At 37.9% G+C, this 16,564-nt stretch overlaps 1 protein-coding gene across 1 annotated transcript in view; it reads left to right on the top strand.

Annotated features, from left to right (window-relative positions):
• Positions 1-14,064, top strand: part of DCC (DCC netrin 1 receptor) — a gene marked incomplete at both ends in the record, with an annotated part of 1,164,115 nt that extends 1,150,051 nt beyond the window's left edge. Inside the window, 2 exons of the mRNA XM_082668331.1 lie at positions 10,180-10,322; positions 13,975-14,064. Of these exons, the coding sequence (XP_082524457.1) occupies positions 10,180-10,322; positions 13,975-14,064 (233 nt within the window). The remainder of the gene's footprint in view (positions 1-10,179; positions 10,323-13,974) is intronic.
• Positions 14,065-16,564: the final 2,500 nt, after the last annotated feature.

The raw sequence follows: 16,564 nt of genomic DNA on the forward strand, positions 1-16,564 counted from the left end.
GGTTTAAACAAACACTGCATGGTCTTTGAGCTGAGGCAATGGCTTTAATTCCTTTTGTAAAATGCACAGCATCTTGCATGTATTCAACACTCAGTAGGTTCTAACTGTTGCCCAGACAATCAATTATCTTCTTTCTAATGGGTTTGAGCTATGGTACTCTTCAGGCATATGTGCATCTTATTGTAATAATACAAGTATTTCAGATGCAGTATAATACACTGTGGATCTGCCCAAGTCATTAGGATCTGAGGCAGCAAATATTCCATTAGAATGTATTTTAATAGAACTATAATTTCTCTCTGCAAAACTAGAAGTCTGATAAGTTATAAAAGAATCTTTATTCTTACATGTTTCCAAGTATACAACAGGCCTGTTTTAATTTCCTGCATAGTAGGCTAAGCCCATACCATTTACTTTTTCTTGTGTTAACTCTTTGTATTGCTATATATATATATATATATATATATATATGCTAAAGTGAATTGTGTTAATTTGTGAATATGTTAGACATATTTGCCTGTGTTTAAGGGTTAAAATGTAAATTTTTCAGAAATAGGTTATCTAAAGATTTAAAAACTACAATTTAGGCAGAGATGGGAGACTAGAAGGATGTGGAAGCTCACCTCTTCCTACAAATACATCAAAAATACATCTATGTGTGGAACAATTCTCACAGAATACTTACTGAATGCTGTCAGAAGATCTCATACAACCAAAGCTGCAAGAAAGATCACCACATAACTGGGTAGGATGAAAGAGGGGGAAAAAAGGAATTGAGATGGGACCTGCATGTCTGGCAGGGAGTTATGAAACAGGAAATGTTCCCTCACCCGGGGAACCTCCTTCTCTGGCTGGGAGGTCAGCAGGGACAGATAGGGAGTCTCAGAGGAAAGTGCAGCAACTGGCTTGTAGCAGGCAGCACAGACAGTCCTTGCCACCTCACTGCACTTTCCAGCCTGAGACGCATGTCTGCTGCCACGCACAGTGCCTGGGTTCTGAAACTCAAACTTGAGCAGACAGACCTAGAGAGAGGACTTGGTTTAGCTGCACAGAGACAGCCTGAAGGCCCTGGAGTGTGGTCGAGGCCACAACTGGGAATGTGCACAGGATGGAGGCTGGGTTTGCCATAGGAGGCCCACTGTCAACATGTGCCCAAAGGGAGGTTGTGGACCCACCATAGCAGTCTCATCTCAGTGTGCTCACAGTGGGCACTGCTACGAGCTCTGGGAATGCACAGGCGGGTTGCCAACACGTGGATGTGGGGCATAAATCTGAGCCAATTCCTTGTGGTCCCACAGTGGGTGCTGGTATGTGACTTCAGCAAGTTCACACCAGCAGCTTTGTGAGTGCTTGGGGGACATTCGAGCTGAACACTGGCATTCCCACAACAGAGACTGATCCAAGGGCAGAGCCTACAACAGTGTACTTTGTGGGTGCCCACCATAGGTGGCAGGCAACGTCACAGAGTGCATGTCCTGGTGGACAGCTCCTGGGGAGGAATATGCAGCAACTCCTTCCCAGTGGGAGGGCTCTAGTGCCACCTACTCACACCACAGCTTAAAACTGGATCTGGGGGCTTCCACTCCAACAACTGGGGAGCAGACCCTGTCCCTGAAAGCACTGTGACAACTATGGGACAAAGAGGAGGCCTCACCCCACATCCACTGAAGGCTCTGGTCACGACAACACCAAACACACCCTTTATCAGGACAAGGGCCAGCACAACCTGAGGAAAGAGGTGGCAAGCATCCATACCAAAAAATGGCCCTCTTGCACCAAGAATATTGGCCTCACACAGAAACAGCCCTTCAGAGCCACAGTAGATAACTGTTTGTTTCTAAGTAAAATGAAAAAGCAGAGGAACCACTCCCAATTAAAAAATGAGAAATCCCCTGTTTGTTTTAAACAATGAAATACACCTCTCCAGTCTACCAGACTCTGAGTTCAAAAAGGAGGTAATAAAAATACTGAAGGAGTTAAGGAAGACTATCAATGGAAATGCAGATCACTGTAACAAGAAACTATAGAGGAGAGATTCAAAATTAGACAACTCAATTGCCAAGATGAAAACCAAGTAACAGGCAATAAAATAGCAAACTAATGGAGAAGAATGATGATCTCGAAGACAGAACAACAGAAATTACACAACCAGACAGAAAGAAAGACAATGAAAAACAAAGTAACACATGAGATCTATGGGATAATATAAAGTGTGCCGATTTATGCATAATAGGGATCCCAGAAGGAAATCCAGGTACAGTAAGAACAGAGGGTCCCAAACAAGATGAACCTGACCAGACCCACAATAAGACATAATTGAAATGGCAAAAGTTAAATGAGTATTCTAAAGGCAGCAAGAGAAAAATAGTTACAAGTGAACCCCCCCATAAGGATATCATCTGATTTATCCACAGAAACTTTATAGGCCAGAAAGGAGTGGCAAGATATATTCAAAGTTCTGAATGGGAAAAACCTGCAACCTAGGATACTCTAGCCAGCAAAATTAGCATTTAGAATGGAAGGAGAGAGAAAGAATTTCTCAGACAAGCAAAAACCAAAAGAATACATCAGTACTGAACCTGCTCTGAAAGAAATATTGAAAGGTGTTCTCTAAATAGAAAAGAAGCAAGAATCTATAAGAAAGGGAAAAATCACAATAGGAGAGGCAAATACATAAAAGCATTGTAGATCACTTAAATAAACCAGTACATATATTTTTTAAAAATCAAAAAAAAATTTTGTGAAAGTGATTTTAACTACACAGTGAACAGCAAAAGGATAAACACAGTGAACAGCAAAAGGATAAACATGAAGATGTAAAATAGGAAATCAAAATTACAAAGTGTCAGGGAGGGGAGTATGAAAATATAATTTTTTTAGCCTGTGTTTGAGCTTATATGACTACCAGTCTCAAGCAAGTAGATATAGTAATGGGTTAACATACTTGCAATCCAGGGTAACCACAAATCAAAAACATATAATGGAGTCACAAAACTGAAAAGAACTCAAGCACAATACAAAAGAAAACCATCAAACCACAAAAGGAAAAACCAAAAGATAAAGGACAAAGAAGAAATACAAAATCAACTGGTAAACAAGATTTAAAGTGGCAATAAATACATACCTATAAATAATTACCTTAAATGTCAATAGACTAAATGCTCTGATCACAGGACAGAGTGGCATTTGGACAATAAAACAAGAACCTACAGTATGCTGCCTACAAGAGACTCACTTTAGAGTGGAGGACACACCTATATTGAAAGTGAGGGGAGCAAAAAAGATATTTCATTCAAGTAGAAATGACAAGAAACCAGGGGTAGCAATACTCATATCAGACAAAATAGACTTTAAAACAAAGTCCATAAAAAAAGATAAAGGACACTATATACTGATAAAAGGATCAACGCAAGAAGACAATATCACACTCAACACATATGCACCCAATATAGGAGCACCTAAATACATAAAACAAATACTAACAGACATACATGGAGAAACTAATGGGAATACAATAATAGTAGGAGACTTTAACACCCCACTGACATCAGTGGACAGATTGCAGAAAGAAAATCAATAGGGCAACAGAGATCCTAAATGACACACTAGAACAGTTATACATAATTGATATCTTCAGAACATTAAATCTGGAAGAAACAGAATACACATTCTTCCCAAGCACACATGGAATGTTCTCAAGGATAGACCACATACTAGGACACAGAACAAGTCTCAACAAATTAAAGAGGCTAGAAATTATTTCAAGCATCTTCTCTGACCACAATGGCATGAAATTAGAAATCAGCCACAGAAAGAGAAATGAGAAAAAAACAATTACATGGAGACTAAACAACATGCTACTAAGAAACCAATGGGTCAAGAATGAAATCAAAGAGGAAATTTTAAAAATCCCTCAAGACAAATGACAATAAAACACAACCATACAAAATCTATGGAATGTAGCAAATGCAGTCCTAAGGTGAAAGTTTATAGCATACAGGCCTTCCTCAAAAAACAAGAAAAACAACCTGACCTACCACCTAAAAGAATTAGAAAAAAGAACAAACAAAACCTAAAGTCGGCAGAAGGAAGGAAATAATAAATATCAGAGAGGAAATAAATAAAATAGAGATTTAAAGACAGAAAAAATTAATAAAACCAAAAGCTGGTTTTGTTGACAGAATAAACAGAATCAACAAACCTTTGGCCAGGCTCACCAAGAAGAAAAGAGAGAAGACCCAAATAAACAAAATAAGAAATGAAACAGGAGAAATAACAACTGATACCACAGGAAAAAAAAGAATCGTTAGAGATTACTATGAACAATTATGTGCCAACAAATTGGACAACCTAGATGAAATAGACAGTTTCTAGAAACGTACAGCCCACTAAAACGGAATTAAGAAGAAGTAGATAATTTGAACAGACTGATCACTAGAAGTGAAATAGAACCTATAATTTTAAAACTCAATGCAAACAAAAGTCCAGGACTGGATGGCTTCATTAGGGAATTCTACCAAACATTTAAAGAACTTATACCCATCCTTCTCAAACTCTTCTAAAAGTTTGAAGAAAAGGGAAGACTCCCAAAATCATTCTATGAAGCCACCATCACCCTGACACCAAAACCAGACAAAGACACTACCAAAAAATAAAATTACAGGCCAATATCTTTGATGAATATAGATGCAAAAATCCTCAATAAAATACTAGTAAACCAAATCCAACACATAAAGTGGATCATACACCATGGTCAAGCTGGATTCATGCCAGGGTCACAAGCATAGTTAAACATATGCAAATCAATCAACGTGATACATCAATCACATCAACAAAAGACAAAAAACACATGATCATCTCAACAGATGCAGAAAAAAGCATTTGATAAAATGCAGCATCCATTCATATTAAAAACACTCACCAAAGTGGAAATAGAGGGACTATATCTCAACATAACAAAAGCTATTTATGACAAACCCACAGTCAACATAATTCTCAGTGGTGAAAAGCTGAAAGCCTTCTTGCTAAAATCTGGAACAAGACAAGAACGCGTACTCTCACCACTTCTATTCAACATAGTATTTGAAGTCCTAGCCACAGAAATCAGATAAGAATTAAATGTATCCAAATTGGAAGGGAAGAAATAAAATTGTCATTATATTTAGATGACAAGATACTATGTGTTGAAAACCCTAAAGTCTCCACACAAAAACTACTAGAACTGATAAATATAGCAAGGTAGCAGGATACAAGATTAACATACATAAATCAGTTGCATTTTTTACACTAACAATGAAATATCAGAAAGGGAAAGTTAAAAATAAAATCCCTTTTAAAATTTCCTCAAAAAAATAAAATACTTAGGAATAAACCTGACCAAGGAGGTGAAAGACTTACATGCTGAGAACTATAAAACATTGATAAAGGAAATTGAAGACTATTTAAAGAAATGTTAAAATATATTCCATGCTCTTGGGTTGGAAAAATTAATATTATTAAAATGGCCATACTAACCAAAGCAATCTACAGGTTTAATGTAATCCCTATCAAATTACCCATGACTTTTTACACAGAACTAGAACATATAATCCTATATGGAACCATAAAAGACCCAGAATTGCCAAAACAATCCTAAGGAAAAAGAATAAAGCAGGAGGCAAAATCCACACAGACTTCAGACAGTACTACAAATCTACAGTAATCAAAACAGCATGGCACTGGCACAAAAACAGACATATGGATCACTGGAACAGAACAGAGATCCCATAAAGAAACCCATACACCTATGGTCAATTAATCTTTAACAGAGGAGCCAAGATTATACAATGGGGAAAAGATAATTTCTTCAGCAAGTGGTGTTGGTAGAGTTGGACAGCTGCATGTAAATCAATGAAGTTAGAACAAACCCTCACACCATACACATAAAAAAGCTCAAAATGGCTTAAAGACTTAAATATAAGACATGACACCTTAAAACTCCTAGAAGAGAACATAGGCAAAACATTCTCTTATATAAATCGTAGCAATACTTTCTTACGTCAGTACTTTCTTAGTCTCCCAAGGCAATAGAAATAAAAGCAAATATAAACAAATGGGACCTAATCAAACACAAGTTTTTGCACAACAAGGAAAACCATAAATAAAATGAAAAGACAACTTACAGAATACAAGAAAATACTTGCAAATGCTGCGACAGAGGAGATCCATCTCCAAAATATACAAGCAGCTCGTACAGCTCAATATTCAAAAAAAATAAACCACCTGATCAAAAAATGGGCAGGAGACCTAAATAGACCTTTCTCCAAAAAGACATACACAGATGGCTAATAGGCACATGAAAAGATGCTCAACATTGCTAATTATTCGAGAAATGCAAATCAAAACTACAGTGAGGTAGCACCTCACACCAGTCAGAATGGCCATCATCAAAAAAATCTACAAACAATAAATGCTGGAGAGGGTGTGGAGAAAAGGGAACCCTCCTGCACTGTCGGTGTGAATGTAAATTGGTACAGCCACTATGGAGAACAGTATGGAGATTCCTTAAAGAAGTAAAAATAGGGCTTCCCTGGTGGTGCAGTGGTTGAGAGTCCACCTGCTGATGCAGGGGACACAGGTTCGTGCCCCGGTCCGGGAAGATCCCACATGCCGCAGAGCGGCTAGGCCCGTGAGCCATGGCCACTGAGCCTGCGCGTCCAGAGCCTGTGCTCCGCAACGGGAGAGGCCACAACAGTGAGAGGCCCGCGTACCGCAAAAAAAAAAAAAAAAAAAAGTAAAAATATAGTTACCATATGATCCAGCGATTCCCACTCCTGGGCATATATCTGGAGAAAACTCTAATTTGAAAAGATACATGCACCCCCCAATGTTCACTATTTACAATAGCCAAGACATGGAAGCAACCTAAGTGTCCATCAACAGAGGAATAAAGACGATGTGAGATATATATATAGATACATATATATATATACACACACACACACACACACACACACATATATATATACACACACAAAATATTACTCAGCCATAAAAAAGAATGAAATAATGACATTTGCAGCAACATGGATGGACTTAGAGAGTATCATACTAAGAAATCAGACCAAGACAAATATCACATGATATCACTTACATGTGAAATCTAAAAAATGATACACATGAACATATTCACAAACCAGAAACAGACACACAGACATAGAAAACAAACTTACGGTTACCAGAGTGGAAAAGGATGGAGGGGAGGGATAAATTAGGAGTTTGGGATTAGCAGATACAAACTACTATATATAAAATAACCAACAAGCACCTACCATATAGCAGCACAGGGAACTATATTCAGTATCTTGTAATAACCTATAGTGGAGAAGAATCTGAAAAAGAATATATATATCTGAATCACTTTGCTGTACACCTGAAACTAACACAGCATTGTACATCAACTATGCTTCAATTTTTAAAAAAACCTAAAATTTAAAATTCAATAACAATTAGATTTCACCATACACCATCAAGAAAGTCAAAATTGTAACAAAACATATAAAAGATATATACATAAAGTGTTAATTGTTGAAATGCCGCTACTCTGTTCTACCAAATGTAGGGAAGGAAGAGGTGACTCACAGAATGTGACCTATAGGAGGAACAACTTTCCATGGCAATAAAGCTACGTTCGGCTTTCATCAGAATATTGTGAACATTCTCGAAGGGATTATAAACAGAATTCAGAAAATGAAATTCAAAGTGGGAGTTCAACAGATACATTCTCAACGTTCACCAGTACTGTATGAAAATTCCTCGTTAAACTTTGTGCTTTCCCTTAGGTGATCATCTATAAGATTAATGTGAATTACACAAGGTGGACTATGTAGAGGGCCGTTTTATAGCATCGTTCCGCCAGGGTTTTTAAATGCCTGCCTTTGTATTTGGGGTTACAACTAAGTTGGCTCTAGGAACACTGTGTTTATAGTCAGAGGCAGACTTACTATATACATGATTTCTTCAGATCTAACGAAAACCAGCTGGCATTACATTCTCTGGAAGAATGAAGGTTTGCCTATTGTTCAAAGAGAAAAAAACTGAGAGTGAAAATTGATCATGTAAGACAAACCCAAAATCACTTGTGGCGCAGCAGTGAGTACCAAACGTATGTGTATAGGACTTTGCTATTTAATTTTAAACATGTTTTGGTTTTATAGCATAGTATTAGAACTACAAGTTTATAAAGGTTATGCCAAGTTTTATGTTTGTATAAATTTAAACAACATTGTGATAAAAGTAGCTTAAATTAATGCTAAGTTCATTGTTTCCCCTTTAAATTCAAACATAATTTAACTACAAGAAACTGTAATACAATAAATGGTTTCTACCCTCAGGTTACTTATAGTCTTGAACTAGATTTCATATTCTTTTACATTGCTTCTTCGAAAGCCTCATTTAAATTGGATGGACTAGATCAAAATATCAATGATAAAACCTTAATTTGCTCAGTTGCAAATCCTTGTTCTGTCTGCCCTTTTGAAATATATGAACTTAAGCAAGTTACTCCATTTCTCTTCATTTTAGCATCCTCATATATGAACTGGAGATAGAAGGCTTGTTTTGGCAATTAAATATTAATAATAGCTAGCTCTCTTTGAACAAGTTACAGGAAAGCAGCCACTTTAATCTTTTCAATCCTCACAAATTATTATTTCTATTTTATAGATGAAGAAACAGGCAAGAGAAATTAGTTGAACAAGGAATTACATATGTAGTACGTAGTTAGGCTTTATAGGATCTGAATTCAGATTGGGTTGGTAAGTAGCAAATTCTTCTGCACTATGTTATTTTGCCTAAAATAAACTAAAATGCTTAGCATAAGTCTAGAGCTTAGTAGGAACTCCATAAATATTCCTTCCTTAAGAAAATTATTCTCGTTTCTCCTGTCTCTATATCTCTTCTCATATGCGTTACCAAAAACCTCAGATCACCCTCTAGTGATAAATGATTCTAACTGCAGACTTTGAGCCTTGGTTTAAGAAAAAGAGTGAAAGAATATAAATATGAAGGAATTAAATGCTAGGCCACGGTATGAAAAAATGTGCTTTTGTTGGGATTTAGCATTTAGCAAATTGCTAGCCTCCTAGATTGTTTGCATTCTTTCTTTCCCAGTAAGCAAATACCCCTTATTTCTCTGATAGTAGAATAACTTTTGAGTTTTATTAACTAGAATTATGTTTTTGAAAGTATGGTCAAAATAACTTTTTTCCCCAAAAATATATAGTACACCATTGGGATCATTAGAACTTAAACATCATCACTGATGATAGAAGAGAACTGAGGCAAACTTCTTTTGATGACTTCAGTACCTTCTATGCTGAGGTCTTGGTTATAGTACTAAGAATGACAAAAGTCCTTAGGTATGTAAGGTATACTAGCTGATTCGATATGCCTTTATAAACTTTTTGTTTTAGACTATAGGGACAAAGTTATATTACTGCTATAATCTAAGCAGAATTTACAAGGCAAATTTTAGACCCAAAAAGAAAAGGTAGCCATTGTTTATAGCAGACTAAAGTATCATTTGGGAGAAACTCAGCAGTTACTCAAATGATTTTCATGAGGATTAGAATGTATTTCATTGAGAGACACTAATACTCATCAGGACAGAATCATATCTTTTTTCTTTTCCGAAAGAAAATCAATAATGATGTTCAATCAGGTTAGCCATAAAGGACTGTTTTGTACCGTAACATCTAACACTCATTTCCAGATCAGAGCAACCATCTCTTTTAACTGCACAAATATTCCTTGGCACTCACAGTTTATGGCTTCTATAGGTGGTTTAGCCCAGGGCTTTCTGGCTCAAAGCTGAGGCTGGCCCCAAATGAGCTGGGCTGACACTTTAGAAGGTGTGATGAACAGTCTGCAACTCCCAGGCAACCTTTCACAGGGAGATTTGAAATCCACTTGAAATTACGTATGACTGGTGGAGCTTCACCTGGAGAGGCCTAATCGGGATTGTTTTCGATTCAGTAGAAATAAAATAAGCCTGTTCATTGTGTCAGAATCCATCTCTAGACTACAGAATGAACAATAACCTAAAATCAATGCCAACCGACTGGATTCAGCTTACATGCTTGAGAGTTTGTTCCAGGGTGTTTTATACAGTACTTTCATCACTCTGTGTTTTCCTTTTAGGGCCTACTCTTCCCAAGACTCATGTCAAAACAGCCTCTCTTGGGTTGGCTGGAAAGGCAAGATCTCCTTTGCTTCCTGTATCTGTGCCAACAGCCCCTGAAGTGTCTGAGGAGAGCCACAAACCAACAGAGGATCCAGCCAATGTAAGACCATCCTTGAAATTCATGCCCCATTAAGGGAAGCACTGCTGTGCAATGCAGTCTAAGCCAACCAGCATTCTCCATTAACCCCAAGCCCTTGTTGTTCTTATTGTTTGTTTAGTTCTGTTTTCCTGCACTTACATATGAAGAGAAGAAACTTTAGGGAAAAACATTGTATCAGGGATTTAGTTATATTAAAAAATCGTTGGTACTTAAAGCCAACCTTATAAATACAAGCAGGTAGCAACAGAATGAGTGACTTTACATACATATATGTATATATACACACGTGTATATATATGAATATACACGTGTGTGTGTATATATACATAGATAGATATACACTATCATCACTATCCTATAATATGAACCACATGTGTAATTTAAAAGTTTCAAAGAGTCACATTAAAAGATGTAAAAAAAAATTATACACACACACACATTTTCATCAATGAGATGAAACACCTTGGCATACCTGGAAATATAACTATATAATTATTCTTTAAAATAGAAAAATAGTAATAAAGCTATACTCTGAGGAGCCTTCTGAAGTTATACATGTCACTTATAAAATCATAAAATAGCCTAGAAATACAGAATTGAGAAGAGGAAAACAAAATGAAGAAATGAAGGAAGGAATTTAGGAAGAAAAAAAAAAAGAAGGAACTGATATATTTAGAGGGGCAAGTTTAGTTATTTAATGAGAGAAAAGTTTGCCAACTAAGGGAGGCAGCTAAAAAGTGATCAAATTAGAAAACTCTGAAAAAACTCCATGGGGACCAAAAGAAATCGAAATTTTGAGAAAGCAAACAATTCCCCCAACAATGCATTTTGAGGGAAATTTAAAAAGACGTTGCCTGAAGGCAGCAATTTAGAAAACTCTGGAGTCTTTCTGAATATAATTCAAGAGAAAACATTTAAAAGAAGGCTAAGGTACTAACACATATGATACCTTGAAAAATTAGAGGACTGGAGGGGAAAAAAAGATGCAAAAAAACCCAGATTAGAATCACCTCATTTGAATTAACATAAATTTTTTCTTGATTTTATTGTTTTCAGTACTACAAATAATAAAATATTTTAACACTTGGAGATCAGACAATCTGGATATGTGTATGTGTGTGAATGTGTGCAGAAGTATGTTATATAATTAACATACTTTCATACTTAAAAGATTCAAATTTACAAGAATCTAATGCACTGCTCTGTCAGGATATAGCTGTTTACATATTGCAATAGTTTAGTGTCACAGTTGTTAGCCATATCTTAATTCAGATCAAATTCCTAAATTTATATATCTCATCTCATAAGGAATCATGTCAGGTGGCCCAGTTTTTGCACTTAAGATTGACTCTAAGGGACTTCCCTGGTGGTGCAGTGGTAAAGAATCCGCCTTACAATGCGGGGAATGCGGGTTCGATCCCTGGTCAGGGAACTAAGATCCTACATGCCATGGGGCAACTAAGCCTGCACGCCGCAACTACTGAGCACACGTGCCTCAACTAGAAAGCCTGTGTGCTGCAAACTACAGAGCCCATGCACTCTGGAACCTGTGCACCATGACTAGAGAAGAGAAAACCTGGACTCCACAACTAGAGAGAAGCCCGTGCACTGCAACCCCGCGTACTGCAAATAAGACCCGATGCAGCCAAAAAAATAAAAATAAAAAAAAAACTGTTTTAAAAGTTTGATTAAAAAAATATAGTGACTCCAAAGAGTGACAGCCAAAAGTATAATATGAACAGCAATAAGATTATATAATATGTTAAAGGAAATATAGAAATGGGACAAATAATCTAGATCATCACTGTTCTATAAAAATATAATGTGAATCACATGTGTAGTTTAAAACTTTCTAGGAGCCACATGAAAAGATGTAAAAATAGGTGAGATTACTTTTAATATATTTCATCTAACCCAGTACTTCCAAAATATTATCATTTCAACATGCAATAAATATAAACATTTATTAAGATATTTTACTTTTTTTGTATTAAGTGCTCATAATACGATGTGTATTTCATGTGTACGATGCACCTCTATTCAGGCTATCCCCATATTTTGAAAATCCAGTAGCTACGTGTGGTGTGATGTTGCTGGATTGGACAAGATCTAAATAATTTGAGAAAACTACACAGATAACTATGACATCATTTTGGGAAAGGAGTTATCAAATTAATCAGTTCACTTCAGCATCCCTCCTCATACATAGGTCAGTCTTTGGGGCCAAATTGGCTACATCTTTCAATCCCTGTTAAACTCTGAAGATTACACATTACATGACCAGATCATTCACTGGCAGGCTGAGATTCCCACAAGAAGGTACCATTTCCAGACTGTTTAATACCACAGTTGTTTCTTCTCCACCAGTGTTCTCATGGCATCCCGGGTGTTTATTTGGCAGGACTTAATATACATTCTGACCATAGTACTGAGTAATGCTTCCTGGCCTCCACAGAGCAAAACGTCATGCCTCAGGCCTCAATTTGGTTCAATAATTTCAATAAGTTCATCAAATGAATGAGCTAACCAAGAATAACCCGGTAGAGTCGGTATGTATACGTCAAAACAAAGGGTATTTTGAGAAAGGAAAAGAAAAAAGATCCTAACATTTATTGAGCACTTAGCACTCACCAAACTGACCTGGGGAATCCTCCCAGCCACCCAGTGAGGTAAGGTTGCTATTCCCATTTGACAAATAAGGAGACAGACTCAAAAGGTCAAGTCTATAGAAGAACTGGGATTCAAATCAACACCACAGCCTTGTTCTCCCCACTGGCTGACCATCAGAATTAGCTGGGAAGCTTTCTAAAAGGAAGAGTTTCTAACCTTTCCTTGACCTACTGAATCCAAATCCTTGAGGCTAGTGACCAGGGGGTCTGTGCTCAATAAGAGCGAGGTGTTATTAATGACACGATTCTAGTGGCTCACGGTAAGGGAGAGTTACAGACAGTATGGTCACTAAGATTCTGCAGTTCAGGCTTTCCATTTTATCCACCAATCAACCCGTGTCATAAGGTCACCTCTACAACCACGAACAGAGGCAGTTCTGGTTTGGGGTGAGAATTCTGTTTTCACACACAAACTAAGGTCATAATCCTCAGACTTTTCACTGTTCAGGTCAAGTTCCCACACATAAAAAAGTGCCTATGTGGTGTTACAAAGAAAGGAGACCTGGTGATGTAAATTCTGTTCATATCCTAATGGAAAGGAAAAGGAACATGTTGACTATGTACCATGTGCTGAACACTGATAAGCACTAAACATGTCACAGGATGCTGAGAATAGCCTATGAAATAGATATCATCATCATCCTTCTACATCTGAGAACTACACGTCAGAGAGGTTTACTAACTTGTCCAAGATCACACACAGTTTGGTAGAACTTGATTTGAAACAAGATTTTTTCTGACACTAAAGCCTTTGCCTCCTCACAAGGATGAACACAGTGAAATAGCAGACAGTCATTCATCACTGCCTCTTTTATTACCAGCATCTTCCTTCAATGATGATATGCTGAGTCCACAGCCCCTGGCTATGGGCCACCGTGCCATGCATGAGAATACAGTGAATCAATTAGACATGGCCCTGCCTTAACCAAAGGAGTGCACCGATATCCACCTGTACTAATGCTTTGCTCTCATTCTCTCTGTAGGTGTATGAACAGGATGATTTGAGCGAACAAATGGCAAGTTTGGAAGGGCTAATGAAGCAACTTAACGCTATCACAGGCTCAGCCTTTTAACACACATTGCCGAATTGATGAGTTGAATCTTCCGGGACCTTTGCAGCATTACCTATTACCCATAAACAGCACACCTGTGTCCAAGAACTCTATCCAGTGTACAGGTTAACCGTCAGGACCACTGAGTTCTGGAAGATCCTGAAGCAGTTCAGAAGGAATAAGCATCCCTTCTTTCATAGGCATCAGGAGTTTCAAAATGATGACTCTGGGGTCCCTTAACAAAAGCAAAGATACATCTTCACTGCAAGGTCAAAGCCGAAGCTGCTAGAATAGTCCTGGGCCTTTGCCACTGCAGTGACCACAGTGTCATGACAGATGCTTACGTTTTCCTTCATCAAGGCCTGTCATTTTCTTCTATGTGTAGGTCTAGGCTTACAAAATGCAAGTGCATTATTGAAGCCTGTACCCTGCCATGGCAAATCAGCGCAAGCTCACTATTTTATTTTCAGATTTAAGGTACAAAGCACCCATGGGAATTTTCTCACCACATAGCACCAAAGGATTGGATGTTTTTCTGACAGCACAAAAAAGTAAACAAAAGGCAGCAAATGCTTACGTTTTGTAACTCAAGTCATTCTTGCACAGGTGGTGGAATTCAGCAAGTGGCTATAAAATTCACCCATTTTAGCAAGTATTGGTAAATCCACTCTTGGTTAACATTGATGTCTGGAGAACAGGAACATTTAGAAATCTGCAACTAGTGGCATCCTGCCAGCAACCAGTCCATTTCCTAAAAGAGGATACAATATGCAATCTTTTCAGACACATGATAATGACGTGCTTAAGCTTGTAATAGGAAACTTTAATTTGGGTGGCTTTCATGCCATACCACACTGTGATGATATTTCAAAGCTTCACCAAGTCCATCTCCCTCAGGAGTCTGGCTGGACTCCACCCCATCCCTCCCTGAGTTCCCCTTGGCAACCAGCCCTGGCCAGGTGGCTGTCTCCACACATCCCTTGGCCTCCTGACCCACCTTTCTGAAACCCTCTGTGGAAATGGCAGAGCCATCACGAGGGAGGGGAGGAAAATGGAAGGCAGTTTCAAACAGTACCTTCTCTTGAGTGATGTCACTTCCACCAGCAGAGTCCTCACTGACTTAGAGCAGGCCGTGTTGGTAGGTGACAACCACCAAGCTCTGTTGTCAAGGAAACCTTCTGCACCATGCCTGCCCAGAGTCAGAGAGCAGCAGAGGGAAGGCATCACTTGACACTTGGGACACATCCTAAACCCAGTGGATACTCTTTAAAACTGCATCTTCATTGTGACATAGAATCTTAAACTCCCACTGCCGTGTTTATCTACAGCTTGCAACTAGGTGAAATTAAAAAGATTTTGTGTGCACCCTTTTAGTTTTTGAATTTGAAGCTGCATTTGGAGTTAATCCATTTATGCAGCTGAATCGCCAAAAGGGAGCCAGTTTGCATATTTATCAGTTAGGCAACTTGAAAACCCAGTAAGAGAGTTTCAGCTGAATTATTCCTTTCAGCTCTGCCTTTGATTTCAAGCTTGAGTAGGTCATAATTTTAAAAGAGCATGGAAGGGATAGGATCTTTACAGCCTAATAGCTCCTTTTATTAGGTGGGTAATTATATATGAATCCCTGAATGAAATATTTTGAGTAAAATGGCACTGTAACGGAAGTAATAATTCAGATTATTTTTTTACAGTTTTATGTCGGGAAGGAAATCTTACGTCAAAGAGAGGGCTTGTTCAAATGGTTCATTAGAAAGTCCGGTCCATTTGTGAAATTGTTCCTTCAACAAAGAGTGCTTGATCAATTTACTTATATTTTCATGAAGTCCTTCTGAAGAGCTATGTGGTGTTATCCTATGGGGCAGATAACTCTTATTCAACATCTAGGGTGCTTCGGCAAACGACCCTCCACTGACGTGGAACAAGGCATTTCATAACATGATATTGAGTCTTACAGAAATAATCCATTAGCTCAGAAAAGAAAATGTTCATTAGACCAGCCTTATCTTCTCGAGGTCCTAGGATGGCTTTCCCTTTCTAATCCTCACAAATACGGAACAGACTCTGAAGGCATTTGACATCCGAGGAAGGTCATCCTGAGTGTCCAGTTTGGAATGAGCTACAAATCTCAGATTTCAGGGATTAGTCACATCTTCAATCTGTAGACTGTATCTGCACAATCAAGAGCACTAGCATTTTCACAACATACTAGACTCCTCTGAAGTCAATGACCCTAGGAAATACATTTTTTAAAATATAGGAAAATATACATTATTTGATTTCAGTGGATGCTCTTGAAACTTTCTTCATTAAACAAATCCAATGGTTTATTTCAGTAATTGGCAATGCTAATAAATCTTAGCTCCATGCACTGTATATAGAGTAGAATCCATTTAAATTCTCACAAGAGACTCTCGGGAGATGTACCCAATGGTTTGAATATGAAACAACTTGACTGCAACTCTGTACAACTCTGCTCCCCATTCTCTCAGATAGTTCACACGTGTGTACAGCTGCTTGCCCA

This window comes from Grampus griseus (genome assembly GCF_964374135.1).
Source record: "Grampus griseus genome assembly, chromosome: 12".
Lineage (NCBI taxonomy): Eukaryota > Metazoa > Chordata > Mammalia > Artiodactyla > Delphinidae > Grampus > Grampus griseus.